The sequence below is a fragment of the Platichthys flesus genome, chromosome 4, assembly GCF_949316205.1.
Source record: "Platichthys flesus chromosome 4, fPlaFle2.1, whole genome shotgun sequence".
Classification (NCBI taxonomy): domain Eukaryota; kingdom Metazoa; phylum Chordata; class Actinopteri; order Pleuronectiformes; family Pleuronectidae; genus Platichthys; species Platichthys flesus.
The window spans coordinates 15,742,003-15,763,943 of NC_084948.1; the positions used below are offsets into that span (position 1 = coordinate 15,742,003).

Consider the following 21,941-nt stretch of genomic DNA (forward strand, 5'->3'; position numbering starts at 1 on the left):
GTAAACAGATTTACGTCCAAACATGAGTAATACCTGGACAATACACACACACACATCCACAAGGTCCCATTTAATCTCAAGAAAGGGCCCACCTGAAGACTTTATGGCTGTGAGCTGCAGTGCTCATATTGGGGGTCAACATTTCTGTCATGTGGTTTAGGGCGTGACCAAGGTGATCAGTCAAATCTATTCTTAATCGACCAGGATTATAATATACAACATTCTCTAAAACCTCAAATGAGGATATGCCTGTATTTAAACATGTCAGTCATTGGCTTAGCTTTTTAATTAGTCCTGCCTTTTTACCTAAATATGCTCCAATTCAAGGAGGAGTATTATAGGAACAGGTCTATCTTTTAGTCACCCTAGTCCCCAGTACTTATGCGTTGACATATCCCCTAACCGTAGTGTCCACGCTCAGATGCACGAGTGTCAAGCAGAGTCAAACACCCTCAGGCAGAGGCAGAAAGTATGTGTGAAGAGCGTCCCGTACTGTAACACGTCTGCTGTACTGTATGTTCCAGCTGTGAGAAACACTGAGGTCCTCATAACTTCACAAGTCTTGTTCAGACAGCTTTTGCTACAGCAGACAGTAAGTTACCTTCAGCATCAATGGTTAAATGGGTTTTAATGGTCATTAAACCCTCTTTATTTGGGTTTAAATGGTGTAGTCTCAACTTTTTGAACATGTCATTGCAGGTATTTGGACCCATAGACCCAAACAGGTGTAACTGATATAGGTCTTTTCACACAGCAGACATTTTGGCTCATTAGGGTGACACTAACTATGTCACTCCATCAAAACTGGTGGAACCTAACTGCACTGCACCAAGAATATTATTATAACCTTGCAACAGTGCTTCTTTGCTTAAGCGCTAGTTTTATGAGCACGACTAGATTAATCAACCTGGTGACTATAAATAGGAAAAAAATAAACTGTGGGCCCCTTTTGACTTTCTGTTAATTTATTCAAGGCACATGTGCCATTTATCCACAAGGCCCCTCTCTAAGACAGGTAGATGGGTTTATATTGGATTTTTAAGGATATATGCAAATTCTTTTTCTATTAATCATATTACCACAATAGAGACATTTTAAATAATGGGTCTCATTGGTTTCATTATTATCCCTGGTGTCAAACAGGTTTATTGACATATTTTAAAATAATTGTAAAGTTACAATTCAGTTCGCAAATGTGCGAACTGATATACTTTGTATGTGGATGAATGACAATAAAGTTGACTTGGAAACCAGATGTTTGACGATGTTTACTTGGGTAATAAGGAATGATGATAAACACATAATCTATACACTGTAAAATTGATCAGTTAGAAAAGAAGAGTCAAAAGTCGATACAGGTCTGGTATATACCCATTTACACTCACATTCATTCCCACGGAAAAGTTTGAGTCTTCAGTTTACCTAACCTGACTGTCATCGCACTTGAGGAGGAAGTCGTGGGAGAGCGTGTTTACCCTACACAGAAAGGCCCTGGCCGAAGTAGAGTTCAAGCCCAGAACCTTCTTGCTGTGAGTCAACAGTGCCAACCACTGCACCACCGTGCCGCCCCTTAATCACTATATATAGATCAAAACTATCCCGAGCAGTTTGCTCTCTGGGCCGTATTATTAATCCATCCTCAAAAACGAGTTAAAAATCCGATTGATATTCCTGGAATGATGTGAATATGGCTTTTTAGCACCCCTAACCCACAAGAGCAATATACTATAGATACCAGCACCATCCTGATATGAGGTCACATGTTGGGTGAATTATTTGTCCTCTGTGTTGGGACACTCACAAAGACCCTCTGCTTCATTGTGCTCCTCTCGTCACATGCCGATCAGACCGGTGCTCGTGTGTTGTCACATGCCATCTGTGAGGATAAGCAGCTTCACATGCACTCACAGCAACCACAAGGCAGAGCATGCAGTCATTCATTATACCTCTAAGTAAAATATGGTGTAATGGGTGCGTCATGACCCGGAATAAAAGAGGTATTGATCAAGGAGGCTGCAGCACAGTTTTTTGACAAGATTGGTGGGGTGGTTAAAGAAAATTTAGATCCATTCCTTCCCTCTTAATTTCAAAGTTAGATTTTTGGGGATTATTTTGTGCACCTCAATTTGACACAGATCTCAAACAGGGACAAATAGAGAAAAATGTAAATCAATAACATTTCAACCTATTGATCACAATTGACTTCATGCAGTTTAACCACCAGGCTCCAAAACTAGACTTTTTGTGACTTCTTTGATATAAAAAAAAGATGCTGTTATTTTGGTAGACTTTAAATAACGGTGAAGGAAATGTGAAATATAAAAATATAAAAAACAAAAGACTCATAAATGCTCTTTCTCTGTTTTAATTGTCATGTGAATAACCCACAGATTAAATGATCTTGTGTATCTTACACACACTGCTTTGACTGAGATGGGGGTTTTGTGGAAATTATATAATTGTTGTTGTGATATTTCCTCTGAAGATACGAGCTGTATTGATCAACTATGGAGTAAAGTGAACTTTAAACTGCTCTTTATTGATCACATTTTTTTTCCTTGTGGTATAACATGCTGTATGTGCAGGCTGGCCGTTTAGAGTGCTGAAATAAGTACATCAAGAAGTGTAAGTCAATGTTGAGGTAGACTGTTACTTAATTTATCTGACGGCTGTAGATATTAGTTACTTTAATGCACCAGCAGTCTTTAGATTTATAGTTTGATTTTAACCATGGACAAACACTCACCATAGAAGATGAACTGCTTGAGTGTCATGGAAATAAATGAACATATTACAGTTTATTTGTATTGGTTTGAGGATATCAGCCTAGGTTTCCATCCCATACACAGAGGTTTGTCTGATCGCTGAGGCCTCATCATGTGAGGATTAGATGTTAGTATGAAGCTCCCTCTGCTGGGGACATGAGGAGAGACAGTGTCCCTGTGAGTCCAACAGCTCCTGTCAGGGAGTCCACATCCCTGCAGGCTGAGAGGCGGCTCCTGGTACAGGCGACATTAAATTAAATTAAATTAAATTAAATTAAATTAAATTAAATTAAATTAAATTAAATTAAATTAAATTAAATTAAATTAAAAAAATTAATTTAATTTAATTTAATTTAATTGCATTTTTTTTTAGCACTTCATGCGCTGAAGCCCATAGCGCACATCCTGCACAGAAGGCCATTGCGCACTTCCTGCAGAACCAAACTGCGCACATCCTGCGCAGAAGCCTACTGCGCACTTCCTGAGGAGAAGCCAAATGCGCAGGAATTGCGTGCGCATTTTTTTTATTTTAAATTTAATTTCCCCCTGTTTTTAGATTTAATTAAATTACATTTACATAGTGTAATATATATTGCAACTAATAGGCAAAATCCTGCCAATTTTTAGAGTTCATGGGAAAGAGTGGGGTTTGAACCCAGGTCCTTCTTGGTGAAGAACAAACACTTGACCCTTTAGGCCACACCGCCTGATGATTACCATGAGGAACTAAGCAAACTAAGAAGATGGACAAATTATCGTTTGCGTATCCGTGTCATTTTATGCTGCTTTTGATAAACACTTCAGAGAAAATATGTTCTACTTTACTACATATGACAGCCTTACTTAAAAGTGACTTTTATGTTTTTGGATTTTAGATACTGGATGATTTAACATACTTTAAAAACCTATTATTAGAGAATAACCCAGTAACCTTGTCTTCAGACGCCTTACAAGAATCACAGTCTGCTGTGATGTCCTGAGGCTGCCCCCTGCTGGCTGCTGGGTACCTCTGCTGCTCCTGCTTGGTTTGTGCACCTTGTGATTAACTAAAGTTGTCCATAAAAGAAAATCTTTAATATATTTCATGGGCAATTTGATGTACAACCAGCAATCAGTTCACGACAAAAATAAACCAATATATACAATGTAAATAAAACACAATATAAAAACACTATATACTAAGTAGCAAGGTAAATTTGCTTTTAATAAATGAATTGATAAGTCGACCAACAGAAAATTACCCGACAACTATTTAGATATTCTCGAAACATTTCATTCTACTTTTAATTTCCTGTTGTGTTTCTAATTATTATTAACGTTGGTGACATTTCCTTGATAAATGGGTGGAGGTTTTAATACCTCTACTAAGGAGGCTATGTTTTCATCTCTGATTTGTCAGTCAACAGGTCTATGTAATAAACAGTGATGCCAGTAACACATTACTTAGTAACGCTTTACTCTAATCTGAAAAAAACATAATAAAGAAAATATAAGAAAACTGCAACATAAGTAAATGGGTTTATGATATTACAATTATAATATTGTGTTTCATCCTCTTAGATGTACTAAATATTAACTAGGGTCAGGGTTAGGGGTTAGGGTTAGATTATGATTTTATTCTACTGTCAGTCAAGCAACCACCTGCTGATCAGTGTGCAGCCCCTCACTCAGCAGACACGGATCTATAATGAAGTCTTGGTCTCAGGGTTAGGGTTACTGACGCTCGCAGTAAAGTGAACCGTCATGTGGGAAGCCAGCCGCCACTCGGGTTTTTGTTGCGTGTCTTCTACAGCCTCATACGGTAAAGCGGTATAGATAGTCGGAGCGCCGAAAAATAACGAAAAGACAACTATATTTAAGTTATAGTCTCTCATTAGATTTTTTTTATTATCTTCATGACGTATATGTTCATGTAAATTATGTATTTTTACTGCAAATTGAAGTGGAACTCTGTAAAAATGGACCACTGTATTCCTAATGTAACCATATTTGGAAGCTGATTAATAATAATCCTTGAGAGGTTATACGTGACTTCGAGTGGATTCCTGTTCATGGTGTCTCTGACTATGCTGGGATAAATTTGTGTGTATTTTTACTTCAGAATAACTGAGAAAATCGGTAAAAAAAAGGACGAATGTATTTATAATGTTACTATATTTGGAAGCTGATTAAAAATATTCCTTGAGAGGTTATAGTGTGTGGTCAGCAATAGGAGCGGTTTATCCTCAAGTACAATGATCCATGAAGTAGGAAACAGACTGAATACACTGGTGTGTCTTTAGCAGTGTAAAATGATTTGAATTGAGCTAGTTTGACCTGGACCTCAATGCTGTCCCTCTGTCCATGTCTCTAAACGGCTGAGGGAGCGGGACAGCAGCTCCAGAGCTGTCTGGGAGCCTCAGCCCCCCCAGCCCTCTACATATGTCCCACAGGCCAAGCTGCATGATGTCCAGCAGGAGGACATCTACTTAAAATGTGTCCAGACGTCTGTCAACCCCCCGTGCTACAACATAAGTGAATCTCTTTGTCTCTGTAAAATAGCAGCAAACACACACGCGCGCAACACACACACACACACACTCTCACACGCACACACACAAAGAAGGGTCCACTGGCCATATGTCAAGCGGAACACATCTTCCTCCTGTATTGACACGTCAGCTGTAGATGCCGGACCCATTTGAGCGTCGGACCAGCCGCGCTTCCTCAGTCCGCCGTGTAGCTGCCACAGGCTGATCTGAAGTGTCACGGTAGAAATCTCCCCGGTTGTTTGTCATCGGTGTTTACATGCTGCGACTGAAGGATCGTAGAATACGTGAGTAGTGATTCCGGCTGAGCTGCTGCCTTGTTGTTGTGTTTGTTGCTCCGACATGTTGTCATCACCTCCAGGTAGGTATCACTCTCTGCTGGTGGGATTTTATCTTTCACCCTTTGTTCGTCTGCTACTTACAGTTCCCCTCATGTGATAGAATGTCATTTGATCTTTTGCTATGGAGTGCATTTGTAATTAAGGTATGTTTATATTTGCCCATTATTGTGAAATATGGTCCCTGCTCGTCGTTTGAAGATTACAGTTGATAAATGACCGGTACATTTATTCATTCATACTATCACCTCCATCTTGTTGTCAACAGGAGAAACACGTCTATTGATTATTGATATTATAGTTTTGCACAATCCTATTTGTTCAAAATGATCCTGCAATTCTATGTACATGTTTGTAATGTATAACCAGACTGTTTTAACAATATGTATTGTGTTCTTTATGAATGTGCTTCCTAAAAATATAATGGCTGTAATGTCTGCCAACTAATTGAGACTTGGAGTATTAACAATCTGTTTAGGTGTTTCATTAATTCTCTCTCATCTATCTTTTTTTAGACTTGCTGAGGACACAGCTGGGTTGATGTCCGCTGCTCCAACATGGAGCCTTTAGACGTGATCGCACACAAGAACGGTCGGCAGAGGAAGCTGGCAGGTTCTGCCCCCGCAAATGTAAACATTGGGGAGCTGAACAGAGGAGAGATGAGTGGCTCTGAGGCGGAAGAAGAGGACGAGGCAGAGGGTCTTATCAGGGGGTCGGATTCAGAGGGCAGGAGGCACGCAGCCCGGCCGGGGATCCGTGGCGAGTTGGGCAACGTGGCGCTTCTTCTGTTTCTCTACGTGCTCCAAGGGATTCCCCTGGGACTGGCCGGCAGCATCCCACTGATCTTACAGGGCAAAAATGTCAGCTACAAAGATCAGGCCTTTTTCAGCTTCGTCTTCTGGCCGTTTAGTCTCAAACTGCTCTGGGCTCCACTGGTGGATGCTCTTTACTTCAGCAGGTTTGGCAGAAGGTAAGAAAGACACATGTTTACTGTTTATCCCCAGGCATGCACATTTGTATACAAATGTGCATGCATTTGTATACATGCACTACCCCAGAAGATACCATGACCCAAATGACCGAGAATCTACACAGATGTGCTGTGTCAAAGTTTTAGTTTGTACAGCATCTTTTTCCTGATAATTGACCTGCACCTATCTCTTTCCTCTGGCTCTTCAGAAAGTCATGGCTGGTGCCCACACAGTACTTGCTGGGCCTCTTCATGCTCTACCTGTCTGTAACCGTCGAAGCACTGCTGCAGAGCGAGGGAGGACCAAATGTGGTGATACTCACTGCAGTGTTCTTCATGCTTGCCTTCCTGGCAGCCACACAGGTAGACCATTCTAAACACTGACACAGACACACAAGCAGGGAGATAAATACTGTAGATAGTTGGGCTGGGCAGTTAACTGAAAATACATAGAAAGCGACATTGAATACCTCTGACTGACTTAATGGTTCAAGTGTGTAGTATTTAGTGACATCTACTGGTGAAGTTGCATTTGCAGCTGATTACCTCCTCACCTCACCCTCACCATCCAAACTTGAGAGAGAACCCTTCCAGTTTCATAAAAACTCAAAGGTGTTTAGTTTGTCCAGTCTGGGCTACTGTAAAAAACGGCGGCTTCCATAAGCAGGACGGACCCCTTGTTGTAAATTGTAAGTATTTAAACATAAAAGGCTCATTCTAGGGTAAAGTAAACAGCAATTATTAAAATTTTGATGAAACACACACAGATTATTTTATATTCAATATCTGCCAATAGATTCCCTTCAGCTAAATCTTACACACTGAACCTTTAATCTTGCTCATGCCGGTTAATCCGGTTAATACATTTCCCAATGTGTGCATTCACAAACTGCCGGGTTTCTGCCATGATCCGTTTGCTGCAGGGCCCGAATACCTCTTCCCGTGCAGCATATCCTCCCTCCTCACTAGCCATGTTAACCACAAACACTATAAGAAGTCATTAGGAAACATACAGCACTTGAAGTTTACTTTGAGTTTGTTTGATTTGCTCTAGGGTTTATGAGACATGTATTTAAACAAAAAAAGTGAAATAATTAATTAATCGTAATCGAGGTAGACTGTGAAATCGTGATATTATAAGTCATATCGCCGAGTCCTAGTAGATAGTTTTTTTTTTTCATCCTTCAGTTGTTCTGCCTTTTTGTCTCTAAGGATATTGCTGTGGATGGCTGGGCCCTGACCATGTTGTCCAGGGAAAATGTGGGTTATGCATCTACATGCAACTCTGTAGGTCAGACGGCCGGATACTTCCTGGGGAACGTGCTCTTTCTGGCTCTGGAGTCGGCTAATTTCTGCAACAAGTACCTCAGAGCGGAGCCAAAGGACACAGGCATCGTGACCTTGTCAGGTATTTTCTATCCCTGACCTGCTAAAAAGATGAATAATAATGTTTGATACAGTTTCCAACATGATCAGTTAAATAACGTAATTTCTGCTGCTTTCTATTGCTCCACTGCAGACTTCTTGTTTTTTTGGGGAGTGGTGTTCCTGATTTCCACAACACTAGTGGCCGTCTTTAAAAGGGAGACTGCGCACGGCAAAGGAAAGAGGAGAGTCCCACAGGAGGAGACAAAGGGCGTCTTGGAAACCTACAAGTTGCTCTTCACCATTATCAAGATGCCAACAGTCTTCACATTTTGTGCCCTGCTTCTCACCGCTAAAGTACGTTACCATTTTTGAAATGATCTAAAAATGTAAGCATTTGGCAGATTGCTCTATGTGACCGTTTCTTGATTTAGTATTTGGTTTACCTCCTCTCAGATCGGCTTCTCTGCAGCAGATGCGGTGACAGGTCTCAAGCTGGTGGAGGCAGGAGTTCCCAAGGAGCAGCTGGCACTGCTGGCGGTGCCCATGGTGCCTCTGCAGATTCTCCTACCAGTCGTCATCAGTAAATACACAGCAGGGCCCCGACCGCTGGACATCTTCTACAAGGCCTTTCCTTTCAGGTATTGACGCGCGATTGAGAACATACACACATTCAATAAACCAAACGCTAACAGAGTGCTGTGATTGCAGGTTGCTCATAGGCCTTGAGTATGCGCTGCTGGTGTGGTGGACGTCCAGTGTGAAACAGGACGGAGGGTTCCCTGTTTACTACTACACCATCGTGCTGTTCAGCTACGCAGGGCATCAGGTGCAGTGTTAAAACTAACAAGTATATTAGATTAGATTAGATTCAACTTTATTGTCATTGCACAGTACAAGTACAAATACAACGAAATGCAGTTTAGCATCTATCCAGAAGTGCAAAAAAAAGGCAGTAAAGTGCAGAGTATTGTGTGTATTTAAAGTGGAATGTAAATAAATAGATATATGCAGTAAGTAGTACAGTATTAACAGGTATTGTATGATATAAGAACTATGAGCAGTAAGAAATATATATGGAATAGCACAGTATTAACAGGTATTGTATGATATAAGAACTATGAGCAGTAAGAAATATATATGGAATAGTACAGTATTAACAGGTATTGTTAGATATAAGAACTATGAGCACTAAGAAATTTAAATGGAATAGTACAGTATTAACAGGTATTGTATGATATAAGAACTATGAGCAAGATAAATATATAAAAAAATATAAATATGAATATACTCCAACAGTATCAGTGTAGTGCAAATGTTCAGTGGTTGGAGGAGGGTGTGTGGCAGTCCAAGCCAGGGTGGAAGGGGGGGGAAGTATAGTCACTGGAGAAGGTTTGTGGGTATAGTTTTTCCAAATCGTACACACCACCAATGTTGATGTTTTTGTTAAGACCTGTACTTTTCCTATCATCAGTCATACAACTTCAGCTAGAAATTCTAGTTGCCGTCAGGGCTATAAGGAGCAATAAATCATTCAACCCCATGCTCATCTAAAACAAAAGTTTCCCCTGTTTTAACCCCAGGTGGCGTTGTACAGTATGTACGTGGCCTGCATGGCCTTCCACGCCAAAGTGAGCGACCCCCTCATCGGCGGGACGTACATGACCCTGCTGAACACAGTCACTAACCTCGGAGGGAACTGGCCGTCCACTGTGGCTCTGTGGATGGTGGACCCACTGACCTCGAAGGCGTGTCAGGGGGCCGTCGGGCAGAGCTGTGGTTCCACAGAGGAGGCAGGGGTGAGTGCACAGGGGGAGAGGATGAAACTCTCAGGAGGGATGTTAACACCAGGCCTGAACAGGACCTCGCTGTATGTCCTAATCTAAAAAGCCCTAAACTGACTCGTCTTCTTCCTTTTCCCTCTTCCCCTCTCCAGCTATGCGTGAGGGAAGGCGGTGCTTGTGTGACGACACTGGACGGCTACTACGTGGAGTCGGTGGTGTGCGTCGTGATTGGTTTGGCCTGGTGGGTGTGGTTAGGGAAGAAAATGAGACGGCTGCAGGAGGAGAGCCCCGCCGCATGGAGGTGCAGAATCAACCAGTGACGTTACTCACTTCTATCATCAACACCACAGACTCTTCTGGATGCACTGTACCTCTGCATCCTCTGCTTCAACTACAGCAGAACACTGAAAATACTGTCATTCCATCCACGCCCGTCCGACTCACATTCAGCTCGGTCCTGCTTTAGCTGCTACGTTCAGAAAACCGTGTCTCAACTCTGCCAGCTTGAAGCACACGAATCTGAAGGAAAGCAGCATTGTGACGTGGTGGTTAAAAGCCCTTTTGGTCGTCACTCCTGCTAACTGCGACTCTAAAAGTGTCCTGGAAACATTCAGGCTGGTCAAGAACTTTTTTAGAAAGTTTAAAACATTTTTTTTCTGTCAAACCACAATCTGCTACTTGAATATAGCTTTACCAAACCAGAGCTGGGTCAAAGACTTCCTTCCTTTTTCTGTTTTAACTTGCTTGAATTACCAGATGGTTGGATTTGCACATTTTAAACCTCTTAAGAAAAACAGCAGCAAAAGTATGCTATTTCAATTTGAGCCCTTGGTTATTTAGAAATTAATTTTAATAAACTCAACACACTCCTCCTGGACACTAGTTGTATAGTCTGTATTCAAGGATGACAAAGGGAATATGTAGCGATGCACTGTGTTGTCCATTCCCATAAAGTCTCCACACAGTCTTTTACACTGGGAGATTCTCTGCTGGGACCTTTACGCACACCGTCAAGCTATTTCAGCATAAGGTGAAAGTGCAGTGACTCTCATAGTCTCTAATCTGCAGCCTCACGTTGGTATTTAGGCCATAGTATCAGGAGTACTTTAATACACGGCTATATATAATAATACATGTATGTTAAAGGTTTTGAGATACTGTGGGTTAATGTCTCAAACTATCTGATCTGTCATTGTAATGTCAAATTTGCCCGTCTGATAATCCACGCAAGTTTAACCTTGAGTGAAGAAGAATCACTTCAGTTGTTTAATGTAGATCTGATTTAAAAAAAAATGAGTATTTAAATGTTAATTGTTTTTTTGTTTTTCTCTGAAGTACTTTGTGCCTTGTGTAGCTGATCAAAGTGTCTCGACTTTAAAGGCCCTCCAGCAGCAACAAGCTGGAAGGCCTGTGGTTGAAGATCAAGGCAGGGATCATTAGTTCTATATGGTTTGAATATTATGTGGTTGAGTTCATATACTGTTGTTTTTCAATTACGCAAAAAAGCTCCAATGCTTTCCACACGCTTATTACGTACTCCTGTGTGTGTGTGTGTGTGTGTGATCACACATTCATTATGAAGAGTTTAATTTGCACATTGATATATTCATAATATAAAACCAGTGTCACAGATGGTTAAATGACCTGAGATGTCTGAAATATTAAATGATTTTTGTATCTTTTATTTTTCCAAATTTCCCTTGAATCTGCTCGGTTATAGGACCAATTTAGATCGTTAATATTGGACACTGCTGCATTTGCCCGTTTAAACCTGTAGGTCATATCAGCAGGGCCTGGTTATGTTTTCTTTACTGTTTGTTTGCCAGCACGATTATTCATAGACTACTGAACTGATTTCCTTGGAAGTTTTGTGGAGGGCTGGGTCATGATCCAAGGAAGAGCCCATTTAATTAATTATAATTTATTTCTTTAACATGACGAGATTGCACTTCTAGTTGGTAATGATATTCAGGATTTTTTTTTTTTCTCATTTGTTTAAAAAATGTGAAGTACAATGAATTTCTTGCTCACAAAAGATCCAGATCCCAGACCAGCAGCCTCATAAGCAAACGCTCGGCTGTGATGTTTTCATAAAATTGTACACAGATCTGATTGTTGCAGTATTTCCTCTAAAGCCAACATAGATGTGAAAAGAGGTTGTTTTTTTACTCATTTTGCATAGTTCCTGATTTCCTACATTTATTTTGTGAACAGCTGGTTAAAGGTCAAACAGTTTTTGAATTAAAATAAAATAGAAAAGGTTCATTCGGCCTTAAATGCTCATTGTGCCAGATCATCACTGTAATATGTTAACAGCTCACCCTCAGAGCCTGTCTGCAATTGACAGGACAATATGTTTGTTTTTATTCTTTTTGACAGTATATAGTTTGTATGTTCTTCACCATATACATTTAAAGACTGGAGTTCCATATGCTAAATTGGATTTTGAATTTCTGTTATTTCAGCCACTGAAAATTCTGTGTTTTCGTTTCAGCTTCGTCACCACGCATTCATTACAATGAATCAAAATCCACTACTCATTAAAGAAAAGTTAAATCTGCTGTTATAATGAATGTAAAGGTCTTCATCATTCATATGCTATATTGATTTTAAATAAATCTGATATAAATTATTATCTGCTTACAAAAAGGCAATACACTTTTTTTTTTTTTTTTACATTTTATAATTTTCCTTGCTTTTCAGGAATTCTAAAATGTCCCTCCTAAACAAGTAAATGCTAATGCAAGAGGCTTTATAAATGTTGCCCCCGACTTTTGGGAGAATTAACCCCCACAACTGCAGACAGTGACCAGATCAACTGGTGCCACACTCTCCCATTAGGAACTCTATCCAGCATCCAGATGGAGAGGGTGCAGGGGGAGGCTCGGTGCATGTGTGTCACAGAGCAGCACCGAGATCAGTTCTTCACAGTCTGCTGTGGTGATGGGTGAGTGAGTCACGCCAACATTGCATCATGCTCAATCACGTCTGGTGAGAATAATTGACGTATGGATCCCACATCAAATAAGCAGTTTCACAATTCATCCTCAACATCAGCGCTCAAAGAATGTGAAAAGTCAAAAGTGTTTTTTTTTTTTTTCTCCTTTAATTTGGGTTCTCTGATTCACCATAGCACAGATTAATGCAGCCATTTCATAAAACATCCCAAGATGCAAACCTATGTTAATCAGTACCAGAACCTCTGCATCTCCACTGCTCACGATGATGATTTCTCTTTTTCAATCACAAACCTCCTTCGTTTCTATTCATTCAGAGCCAGGAAGCATTTGAGTCTAAGAAGAAATACTGTCACAATCTCCCCATGGAAGCAGTTTCTCACTGGAATTCATTTAAAAAGCACAGAGCACTTTGGACGTCATCTCCTACAGTAGACCGGCTGCCTTTTAGCTTTAAATCGCTTGCATACTGTGTGATACGGTGTCACCTTCCAGTGCACGATCACACAAAGGCTGTAGCTCCTCAATGTATTTCAAGTCTTGGAAGTCTACTTTGTAATGGTAGGGGAGGGGGGGGTTTCAGGTCACACCTGAGGCATCGGGGGAGAGGTGGTGAGATGGTGGTGTTGTTGGTAGCTCTCGACTGCAGCACGCCCGAGTCCCAGACCCACAAACTCCAGCTTGTGACAGTGTATGTAGTGTGCGGATGTGCAATTTTTTGATTTTCATTGTCTCTAGCATCCACCTCTTTTTGCTTAGTTTCTTAAAAAATATCAATAAAGAAAAAAGAAAAAAAAAGAAGTCAGGAAATAAACTCTCCTAAAGAGGTGTGGTAGGTCATAGGTTCATACGTAGATGTTCGGGCCGCTTGGGCGCGACAGGGTACGCCTGCTGCTTCATCTGACCCAGGTTGACCCCCGTAGGCTTACGGATGGGAAGAGGGGCCGAGGCCTCGGAGTTGTTTGTGACATCCATCTGCTCTGGGGTGGACAGTTCCATGGCCTGGTCCTGAGGAGACTGGAGGACGCTTGGTCCTCCGCCAGTGAGAAGCGGGCTCCGGAGCCAGCAGTCCGCCCCTGCGTATTTGACTGGACTGAAAGTAAAAAAGGAGGACGTGGGTTACAAGGTTTCAGAATTCAGAAACATGTAGGATTTGTTTTCAGGTGTCTTTTGACTTTTTCTTTGGTCAGATTCAGCCATCGAGTACAATAAAATAAGAGGCATTGTACATCAGATAAACACAACTCAGCGATTGTAGTTGTGGAAGAAACTTAGAATATATTACTTCTTATGAAACATATTTGACATACAGAGAACTTCTGGAATTTGACATTTCAAGTAAAATGTTTGGAAAATATCCGAGTGAGCCCGCTTCAGAATACAGCAGGAAAACGTACGAAGAATTCACAGCGAGCGGGTGTGTAGATGACGTTTTCCACTTAAAAGAACGAAAATATCTAATAATGAAAGAGGTGCTGTTCATGTAGAAGACGACAAATAAGAAAGACAACAGGATTCGATAAAGGATTCGGCTCAAGTGAAGCCAGATCTCAGGACCTGAACCAAGACCCACTGAGATCCATCATGGTCCAGAATTTAATCTCTCAAGAGAGACAATTCTGGTGCACCTGCTGCAGTCGGTGGGTCCACATACCTGAGCGGAGTTCTTGGGCTGCCCAGGATCCGTCGAGGTGAGCGGGTTTTGGGCTCAAATGAGAACCTTTCTTTAATGTTGTCCAGGACTGATGGAGCGACATACGTGAAACCCTACAGGGGACAGGAGGTTAAAAACAGGTGCAGCTGGTGCTAAGACCCATTTTAGGGGGAGATTTTCATACAGGAACGTTTCAGCACAAGCTCATCTTGATTTCGATTGCGTTTAGTGGTGAAGAGACAAAGGAGTTACCAGGAAGGCTTGATTAGCGCTCTCACTGAGGGTGGAGTCATCAGGGCTGTCCACAGGCGTCTGGCTGGTAAACTTTGAGTCGAACTGACTCACATCTTCGGCCGATTGCTGCGAAGAGAAGGATGAGACAAAGACAGGTGAGGAGGGGGGGGCAACATGAGCAGATGTGCCAGCTATCAAGGTAAAAAGGAGAAGGTCTGAAACAAGAGAAGACCGTGGTTCGATTATTGAAAGTTGTCGAGTTGGTTTAATCTGAAGAGTTAACCAAAGTTAAAAGCCATCATGTGGAAAACCTCGGTCCAATCGATTGCCTCCACCTGCACAGCGTCAGTGGCTAGAATGTAATCTTATAGGGCAACTGTGACAGTCCATGAAATGTGAAATAGTCCTTCTAGGGTAACTTCACATTGAGTAAGAGCAGTTTAGTGTTGCCAGACTCTTAGCAAAGACCTAGTATAATGTCTTGGGACTTTCCTCCCTTTCAGAAATCTCTGTGGTCTGCTCCTCTGATACTCACCAGGAAGGGTTTGAAAGGAGGCTCCACTTTCCGAGCCAGCAGATCCTCCCAGTTGATGTGTCGAAAGAAGGGATGAGCCTAAAAACGGTGTCATCAAATTCCAGGAAAAGGCTAATTAATTCATATTTGTCATTTGGACTCATTTGTATGATTCACAGCCTGGTATGTTTTAGTGCTCAGCCACAGGAGCCTGTGTGTCGTGTCACTGTGAGCAGGCCGTTGTTGCGCCGCGCGCTCTCACCTGAACCTCCGTGGCGTCTCCTGCTCCAGCTCCCAGCCGCGATGAGGCGTTTCTCTTCAGCAACTGCACAACCAGCGGTACAACATGTCAACATAACGCCGGCACAACAACGCCACATTTAATTCTGTTAAACACCGGGAGTATCGTGAGCGGCTGAACAAACAGCAGGTACCCGTTTCAGCAGATCTCGAGCTTCTTGTGTGAGGTAGGGCGGGAGGCTGAGCTTGCACTTCAGGATCTTGTCGATGGTCTTTTTCCGGTTCTCACCTGTGAACGGTGGCTACAGAGGGAAGAGAAGACAACTGGTTTACTCGCATGTTCCAGAGCACGGCGCAAAAATAAATGAGTGACGTAGAAACACGATGGTATTGGAACTGTTGAACTGACCGCGCCTGTGAGCATGTCGTACATCAGAGCGCCCAGACTCCACCAGTCCACTGCTCGGTTGTGTCCGCTTCTCATCAGGATCTCTGGAGCCCTGTAACAAATGATTGAGAGGCCATGATCACTGGTTAACATGGCGAGGAGAACCGGTGTACCAGTAAGTGCGTGAGAGAGATGAAAGAGCCGGACTCACATGTACTCGATGGTTCCACAGAAAGTGTGCGTGACGGTGCCGTCGTGAATGGACTCTTTACAAAGCCCGAAGTCTGTCAACTTCACGTGGCCTGGAAGGAGCACGAGCAGACACAGCTGATTACAGTTCCAGTGGATACATACATCTGCACATTAAACTCAAATGTGAAGGGTTAAAAATCATAAACTTCTGCTGTATTAGGGTGTATAAACAAGGCAGCAAATCAAGACTATCTTTCTATCTATCGGATTATTCCAGAAATCTCTCTTTGTATATGAAAAAAAATAATAGAGACGTTGTTGATCACGACAAAACGCAACGACAACCAATCCCTAAGTTCAGGGAGGTGAGTCCAGACTGAGCTTTAACCAAACTTAACGTGTGAACAGCCCTTTGTGCAGCAGCAGTCCAGCACTTTTTCCAGTTTCAGGAAGAAATTTAAAACCAGCATCACCACTGGCCAGGCCAACCGCCAATTACCAAACAGACAGGTTTAGAACGGGCACTGCGCTAGAGATAGAGCACACACCATGGTTGTTGAGCATGATGTTCTCAGGCTTCAGGTCTCTGTAGATGATGCCCTTCTGGTGCAGGTGGCCCAGAGCCATGGAGATCTCTGCCAGGTAAAAACTACAGAGAGATTTAAATGCTGTTATTAAATATTAGGTTCGTGGTGAGGCTCATTTTCACCAGTGAGTCTGGTGAAAATGTTGGTAACAAAGCAAATATGTGTTATTTATCAATAGGAAAATAAACAAAGTTCACCAGGCGGTGTCTTCCATGAAGATGCCCTCCCTCTCCAGCTGCATGAAGAGTTCTCCTCCTGCCCAGGTCAACGACATTCAAGTTTCAATTCTACATTAAAGTCTCAGTTTCCGGAATTCAGTATGAATGTTAGTAGTCGCTCATACTGACCACTCAGGTACTCCAGGATGAGGTACAGCTTGCCTCCGGTCTGGAAGGCGTAGATGAGATCGACAATGAAGGGATGCTTCACCTCCTCCAGGATGTTCCTCTCTGCCTTGGTGTGGGCTGTGTCCTTGGCGTTGCGCACAATCATAGCCTGGGGTTCCCAGCCCAAAGAAAGATACAGTAAGTGAAAGTGGGAATGTTCTACACACAGCTTATGGGAAAAATTCCAATGTGCGTGTCACAGTCTTAAAGGCTGCTCGTCCTGCATCACTAAGAGATGGACGTATTCTACGGTGCAACATTTGGGAAGCAGCTGCTGAGCTGAGCAACTAATCTAGTTTAGATAATCGAATTTGAGGCAGATTCTACATTTCTTTAGTCGTGTTGTAAAAGCAGCTGTCCCTTCTTATTAAACACTGCAAAAGAATTGCAACACCAAAGCATTACAAGACATTTTGTAATTGTGAATATTGAATTACACAGACAGAATGAATATTGCAGTTACGAGAGTTAAACTTGAGTTAAAGTTCTACTGGGAGCAGAGTTGGTGGTCTCATAATAAAAGAAACTAATTGCCATCCAACACTGCAAAGCTTTTAACCTTACGATGCTTTGACCCTTTTTCTTATTATCCGGGCCGGTGTCGATTGAGCGTCTGAGAGGAGGACTTATTACGAGTGTATGAGCCTCATAGCGCAAGAAGTAACATGACACGGCTGATATATGACACTCAGCGGTTCTCAGCACAAACCGGCTGAAGTAGAAATAATGGGTGAAATGACATTACAGATTGCAGCGTTACATGTATCAGAAGTTAACTGCCTAACTGCACTCACAATAAGACTAAGACAGTTTATCTCCATATACAAACTATACGGTGAAACGGTGTTAACCAAAGCTGTCAAATTTCTGATGTAGCTGCATCTTTTTGTTTGTGTTTAAACGGCAAGAACATTTAACCATTGTTTGCAGTGATCACACTTTTTGTAGATGAAACAATTATCTTGGACATAATGTTAAACCAAGTCTGGTTATAGATAATTTTTCTTTTTAAATCAAACTTTGGACATACTGCATTTCTACTTATTTATCTGCTCACTGAGAACTTGGGTTAGAAAAGTTCTGCAGCTCTCCTGAACTCTGGAGAACGCAGGAACCATTTCCTGTTAAACTTGATAATGTGGATTTCTCCGGAGCTTAATGCAAGACTGAATGCATGTTTCCAGTTTGGGCACTTCCGGACAGAAGCCTTTCTATCCGAGATGCTTCATAAATACGGGCCTGGCTTCCGTCTGTGCTTGTCACTGTCACGTTTTAATGCTCGAAAATAACTGGCTGAAATCTGGCAGGTCTCTTTCATGTCAGTGGGGTCGTTTCAGACAAATCAAGCAGGGGCGGTGTGAATGTCAAGCGGGATCTAACGGGCTGAAGCAGAGCGCTGCAAGTGCCAAGGCTGCAGCAGAGCAGCGCAGATGGCAATCAACCAACTAGCAGTGAAATCTTACCCCACCCACTGGCTTCAAGGACGGCCAATATTTGCAGACAAGGAGCTTCATGATGTTTATTTGTGCCAACAAGCAGGCAATTATGTTCACAGAATAAAAAAAGTGACAGCAGCTGAACATTACTCCAATTGTGTTGCAATAAAAATAAAACATGAAGTACCTTTTTTAAAACCTTCATGGCAAATATTTTGCCCAATGCAGCGCCAACAACTTTTCGGACTTGGAAAACCTGCAAAAGAACGGAGAGAGATTCACATGGTTTGAATAATCAAATGAAAAGCAGGGGAAAAAAAAAAAAAAAGTCTAAATAACTCAGAACCACAAAATACACAATAAAGTGTGTGTTTATGGCCATAGAGGAGTGTGAGCTTGTTCAGTGGACTTCCTCAGGCCTCGCTGCTTCTCGGGGACCACAAGTAGCTTTCCATAAGTACCTTTCCATAACCGCCTTTCCCCAGGACCCGCAGCAGCTCGAAGCACTCGGGCCGGATGTTCTCCGTCCCCTGGTTGACCACGTCCTCCGAGATCTCGATCTTCTCACAGTCGTCCATGTTGCTGTGGAGACGTTCAATGCACAGGGCTCACACTTGGTTTTTCCACATCACGCATTGGACAGAAGCACAGACGGACTGAATACTTACAACTCGAAGCCGCTGCACTGATCCATGATATCGTTGATTGAAGCCTGGAAGGAAAAACACAACATAAGTCCACATAAAGTGTGTGTGTGTGCTTTCAACTTCATGGGCACATCTCATAAGTTTGTATAGAGAACTGCAACAATTAATCAGTTAAACAAAAAATGAATCAGCAACTAGGGTTGCAAAATTTCTGGAAACTTTCCGGAAACTTTCCATGGGAATATTCAGCTCAGGAATTTAGAAAAGAAAATTTGTGCAGATAATTCCCAGCATCTAGTCAGGTAAGTTTTGATGATATTACTTGGGCAAATATATAAGCATGCTGATTGTGGATTGTCCATCTGTTCATCTAGCCTATTTCTATTCATTTATCCATCAATTGTAAAATATTTTTAAAGACGATTCCAATTGGCCAACCTATTTATATCTCTGGCAGTGTTTTTTTACAAGCTTTTTCTCATCTTATTCTACAGAACAATTCCACGTGCACTATCTCATGTGTGGAGACATTTCACCCCAGCCAATGTAGGAGTAAAGGCTGTGTGCATTTTTTTGCAAATACTGTGCAAAGACCTATGTTAAGAGTGACACAAAGATACAGAAGCATATAGTCAAGTGCCCAAAGTTGCCTCAGGGCTCAAATCAGCCTACGACAAAACAAAATGTTTATATTTATGTCTGTATATGACAAGGTAAATACAGTTAGTACAAATTACCCACAAAATTTCCAGTTAATTCCTGTTAATTCCCGTATATTCGCATGGAAAGTTTCCAGCTTTGAATATTCCCGGAATTTTGCAACCCTATCAACAACTATTTGAAATAATCTTTTATCACTTTTTGCAAAAAAATATACACTCAATCTGGTTCCGACTTTTGCAGTTTGACGATTTGTTGCATTAATTTGGTTTGATTTAGGTTTAAACTGAAAATATTTGGGTTTTGAAAACAACTAGAGTTCCAAAGTAAACCAACTTTAATGTATGACACTGATCAGTATTTTATGTCATTTTCGTGAACCCAAACTTTATGATTGGTAATCGTTCATGAAATAAGCGTAGAGCATGGAAACTGATGAAAAATATCAATAATTGCCACTTTATATTCTTCAATAATAGAAAAAAAATAATAGCAATTGTTCAATATATCAAGTAATAATTCTAATAATGTGATTTAACACACGATTGATCTTCCTCAGACTTGTTCTCTGCCTATAAAGAAGCTTTAAAAAGCACAACCTTCACTCAAAAATCTGTCTTAACGCTTGAAAGAAATAATGTGACATTTATCATGACAATCATGTCAGTCGATAATAAATATCGACATGAACACCTTTAGTTTTATATCATTTTTGATCATATGATCCGGCACTTATTTGTTCACATCTCCAAACACACAACAACACACAAACACCCTGTCCGTTGATCATGATGGTGACAACCAAGAAATGCTCTGATGCAATAGTAATAGTTGCTCAATCCGTGCAACATGAACAATAACAAATGTTGCAAGATAAAGCAAATGTCACTAATATATGCCGGTGACAATCTGAGACCACATCATATGAGTGTGTGCAGTTTACATGTCCTCTCCAACAGCAGGGGATTTGCTGTAATAAGACACCAGGAGTTTGACACGTGCACGCCGCCGTGGTGTGTACACATGATTTAAAAGTCATTTAAAGTGAAGTGGGGTGTGTGTGGTTGAGCTGCTGCTGTTTCAGCCTCACGGACGAACCGGCTGCAGCTCTCGGGGCTCACACTCTGAATACACTGTTGCACCCTGAGCAACGTTTATCACCGCAGCACCTTTGGCCAAGTAAGGCTTTGCTTTAGGGTTGCTTTAAGGCTTTGCTTGCACAGCTCCAGCGTGACAGCGGCTGGTTATTTAAACGTGACAGCGTCAACAAGGCGTGTGTTCGATCCCCAGCTACAGATTAGAAGAGAACAGACAAAGAACCAACAAGTGACAGCTCCGTGACGGCCGCTGTCAGACGAGCTGTGCTCCCCGTGCTAACCCGTGTAGCAGAGGCCTGGCAGCCCCGGCTGCAGAGCAGGCCTGCGGTGGCTGACAGGCTACCAGGCTACCGGGCTAACAGCAGCTAGCCGCTAGCCGCCGTGCACCCACACTCCGACATCTCCCGCAGTTACGTTTCAACAGCTTCCTCTCAAGTACCTCCTCGATCTCATCGTCGGAGACATTCTCCTCCGGCTGGTCCAGGTCAATGTCAAACACTCCAGCCATGGCAGCGTGTCGCTCGGATGGCTCCGTCACAGACCGCAGGAATAGCAGGCGTCCCTCCACCTCATGGACGAACACACACCGCCGCCATGACCGGCTACTACGCTGAGCATGCGCACTGCGGCGCTCAGCACAGGGGGCGGGCAACTGCGAGAGGCTCTTATTTTGACAACAGGTTAAAGCTCTTTATAAACAGTTGATGGTCCAAACACCACTTCTGAGAAGCTAACACCAAACACTGAGGCCTCGTACAGAGGTCAGCGGATCAAATCTGCACAGACATGGTATCAGCGTTGATGTTTCTAGATACGAAAACTTTTATTTTACAGAATAAACAAAGCAGAATAGGGTTACATTTTACTCTCTTAATTCAAGTTCAATTTTATGTTTTCTTTTTATTTAAAATGATATATAATAATAGGGTTTATTGTCACACTTGTAAATATATACCATCAACTACATTTCTTTGTCATAAGGGTTTGATAATTACATATCAGGAATAATTGATAGCTTTAAAATATGTATTTTAATGTAAGTATCACTATCTTGGTATGGTGCAAATTTTTATAAAATGTATTATTAAATATGTGAATTTATAGAGAAAAGGTCAAATGTAATGTAGAATATGTTTTAGGAGATAGAAATATAATGGATGACAATCGCAGCATATTAATAATAACACGAAAATGCCTTT

At 41.8% G+C, this 21,941-nt stretch overlaps 2 protein-coding genes across 2 annotated transcripts; one reads left to right on the forward strand and one right to left on the reverse strand.

The window, feature by feature from the left end:
* The first annotated feature begins 5,440 nt into the window (after positions 1–5,440).
* Positions 5,441–12,031, forward strand: slc33a1 (solute carrier family 33 member 1). The gene is made up of 9 exons (XM_062385428.1): positions 5,441–5,580; positions 6,147–6,601; positions 6,811–6,964; positions 7,814–8,009; positions 8,121–8,323; positions 8,423–8,607; positions 8,678–8,795; positions 9,550–9,765; positions 9,903–12,031. Exons 2-9 carry the CDS (start codon positions 6,189–6,191, stop codon positions 10,068–10,070), a joined length of 1,653 nt encoding a protein of 550 aa, XP_062241412.1. The 5' UTR covers positions 5,441–5,580; positions 6,147–6,188; the 3' UTR covers positions 10,071–12,031.
* An 803-nt stretch (positions 12,032–12,834) lies between these two features.
* On the reverse strand, positions 12,835–21,365 carry rps6kb1b (ribosomal protein S6 kinase b, polypeptide 1b). The gene is made up of 15 exons (XM_062385429.1): positions 21,182–21,365; positions 19,007–19,050; positions 18,800–18,920; positions 18,526–18,594; positions 16,864–17,011; positions 16,714–16,771; positions 16,478–16,578; positions 15,949–16,039; positions 15,759–15,849; positions 15,544–15,651; positions 15,372–15,434; positions 15,131–15,208; positions 14,614–14,721; positions 14,362–14,474; positions 12,835–13,800 (listed from the first exon to the last, which is right to left on the reverse strand). Exons 1-15 carry the CDS (start codon positions 21,248–21,250, stop codon positions 13,545–13,547), a joined length of 1,518 nt encoding a protein of 505 aa, XP_062241413.1. The 5' UTR covers positions 21,251–21,365; the 3' UTR covers positions 12,835–13,544.
* Between the last annotated feature and the right edge of the window lie 576 nt (positions 21,366–21,941).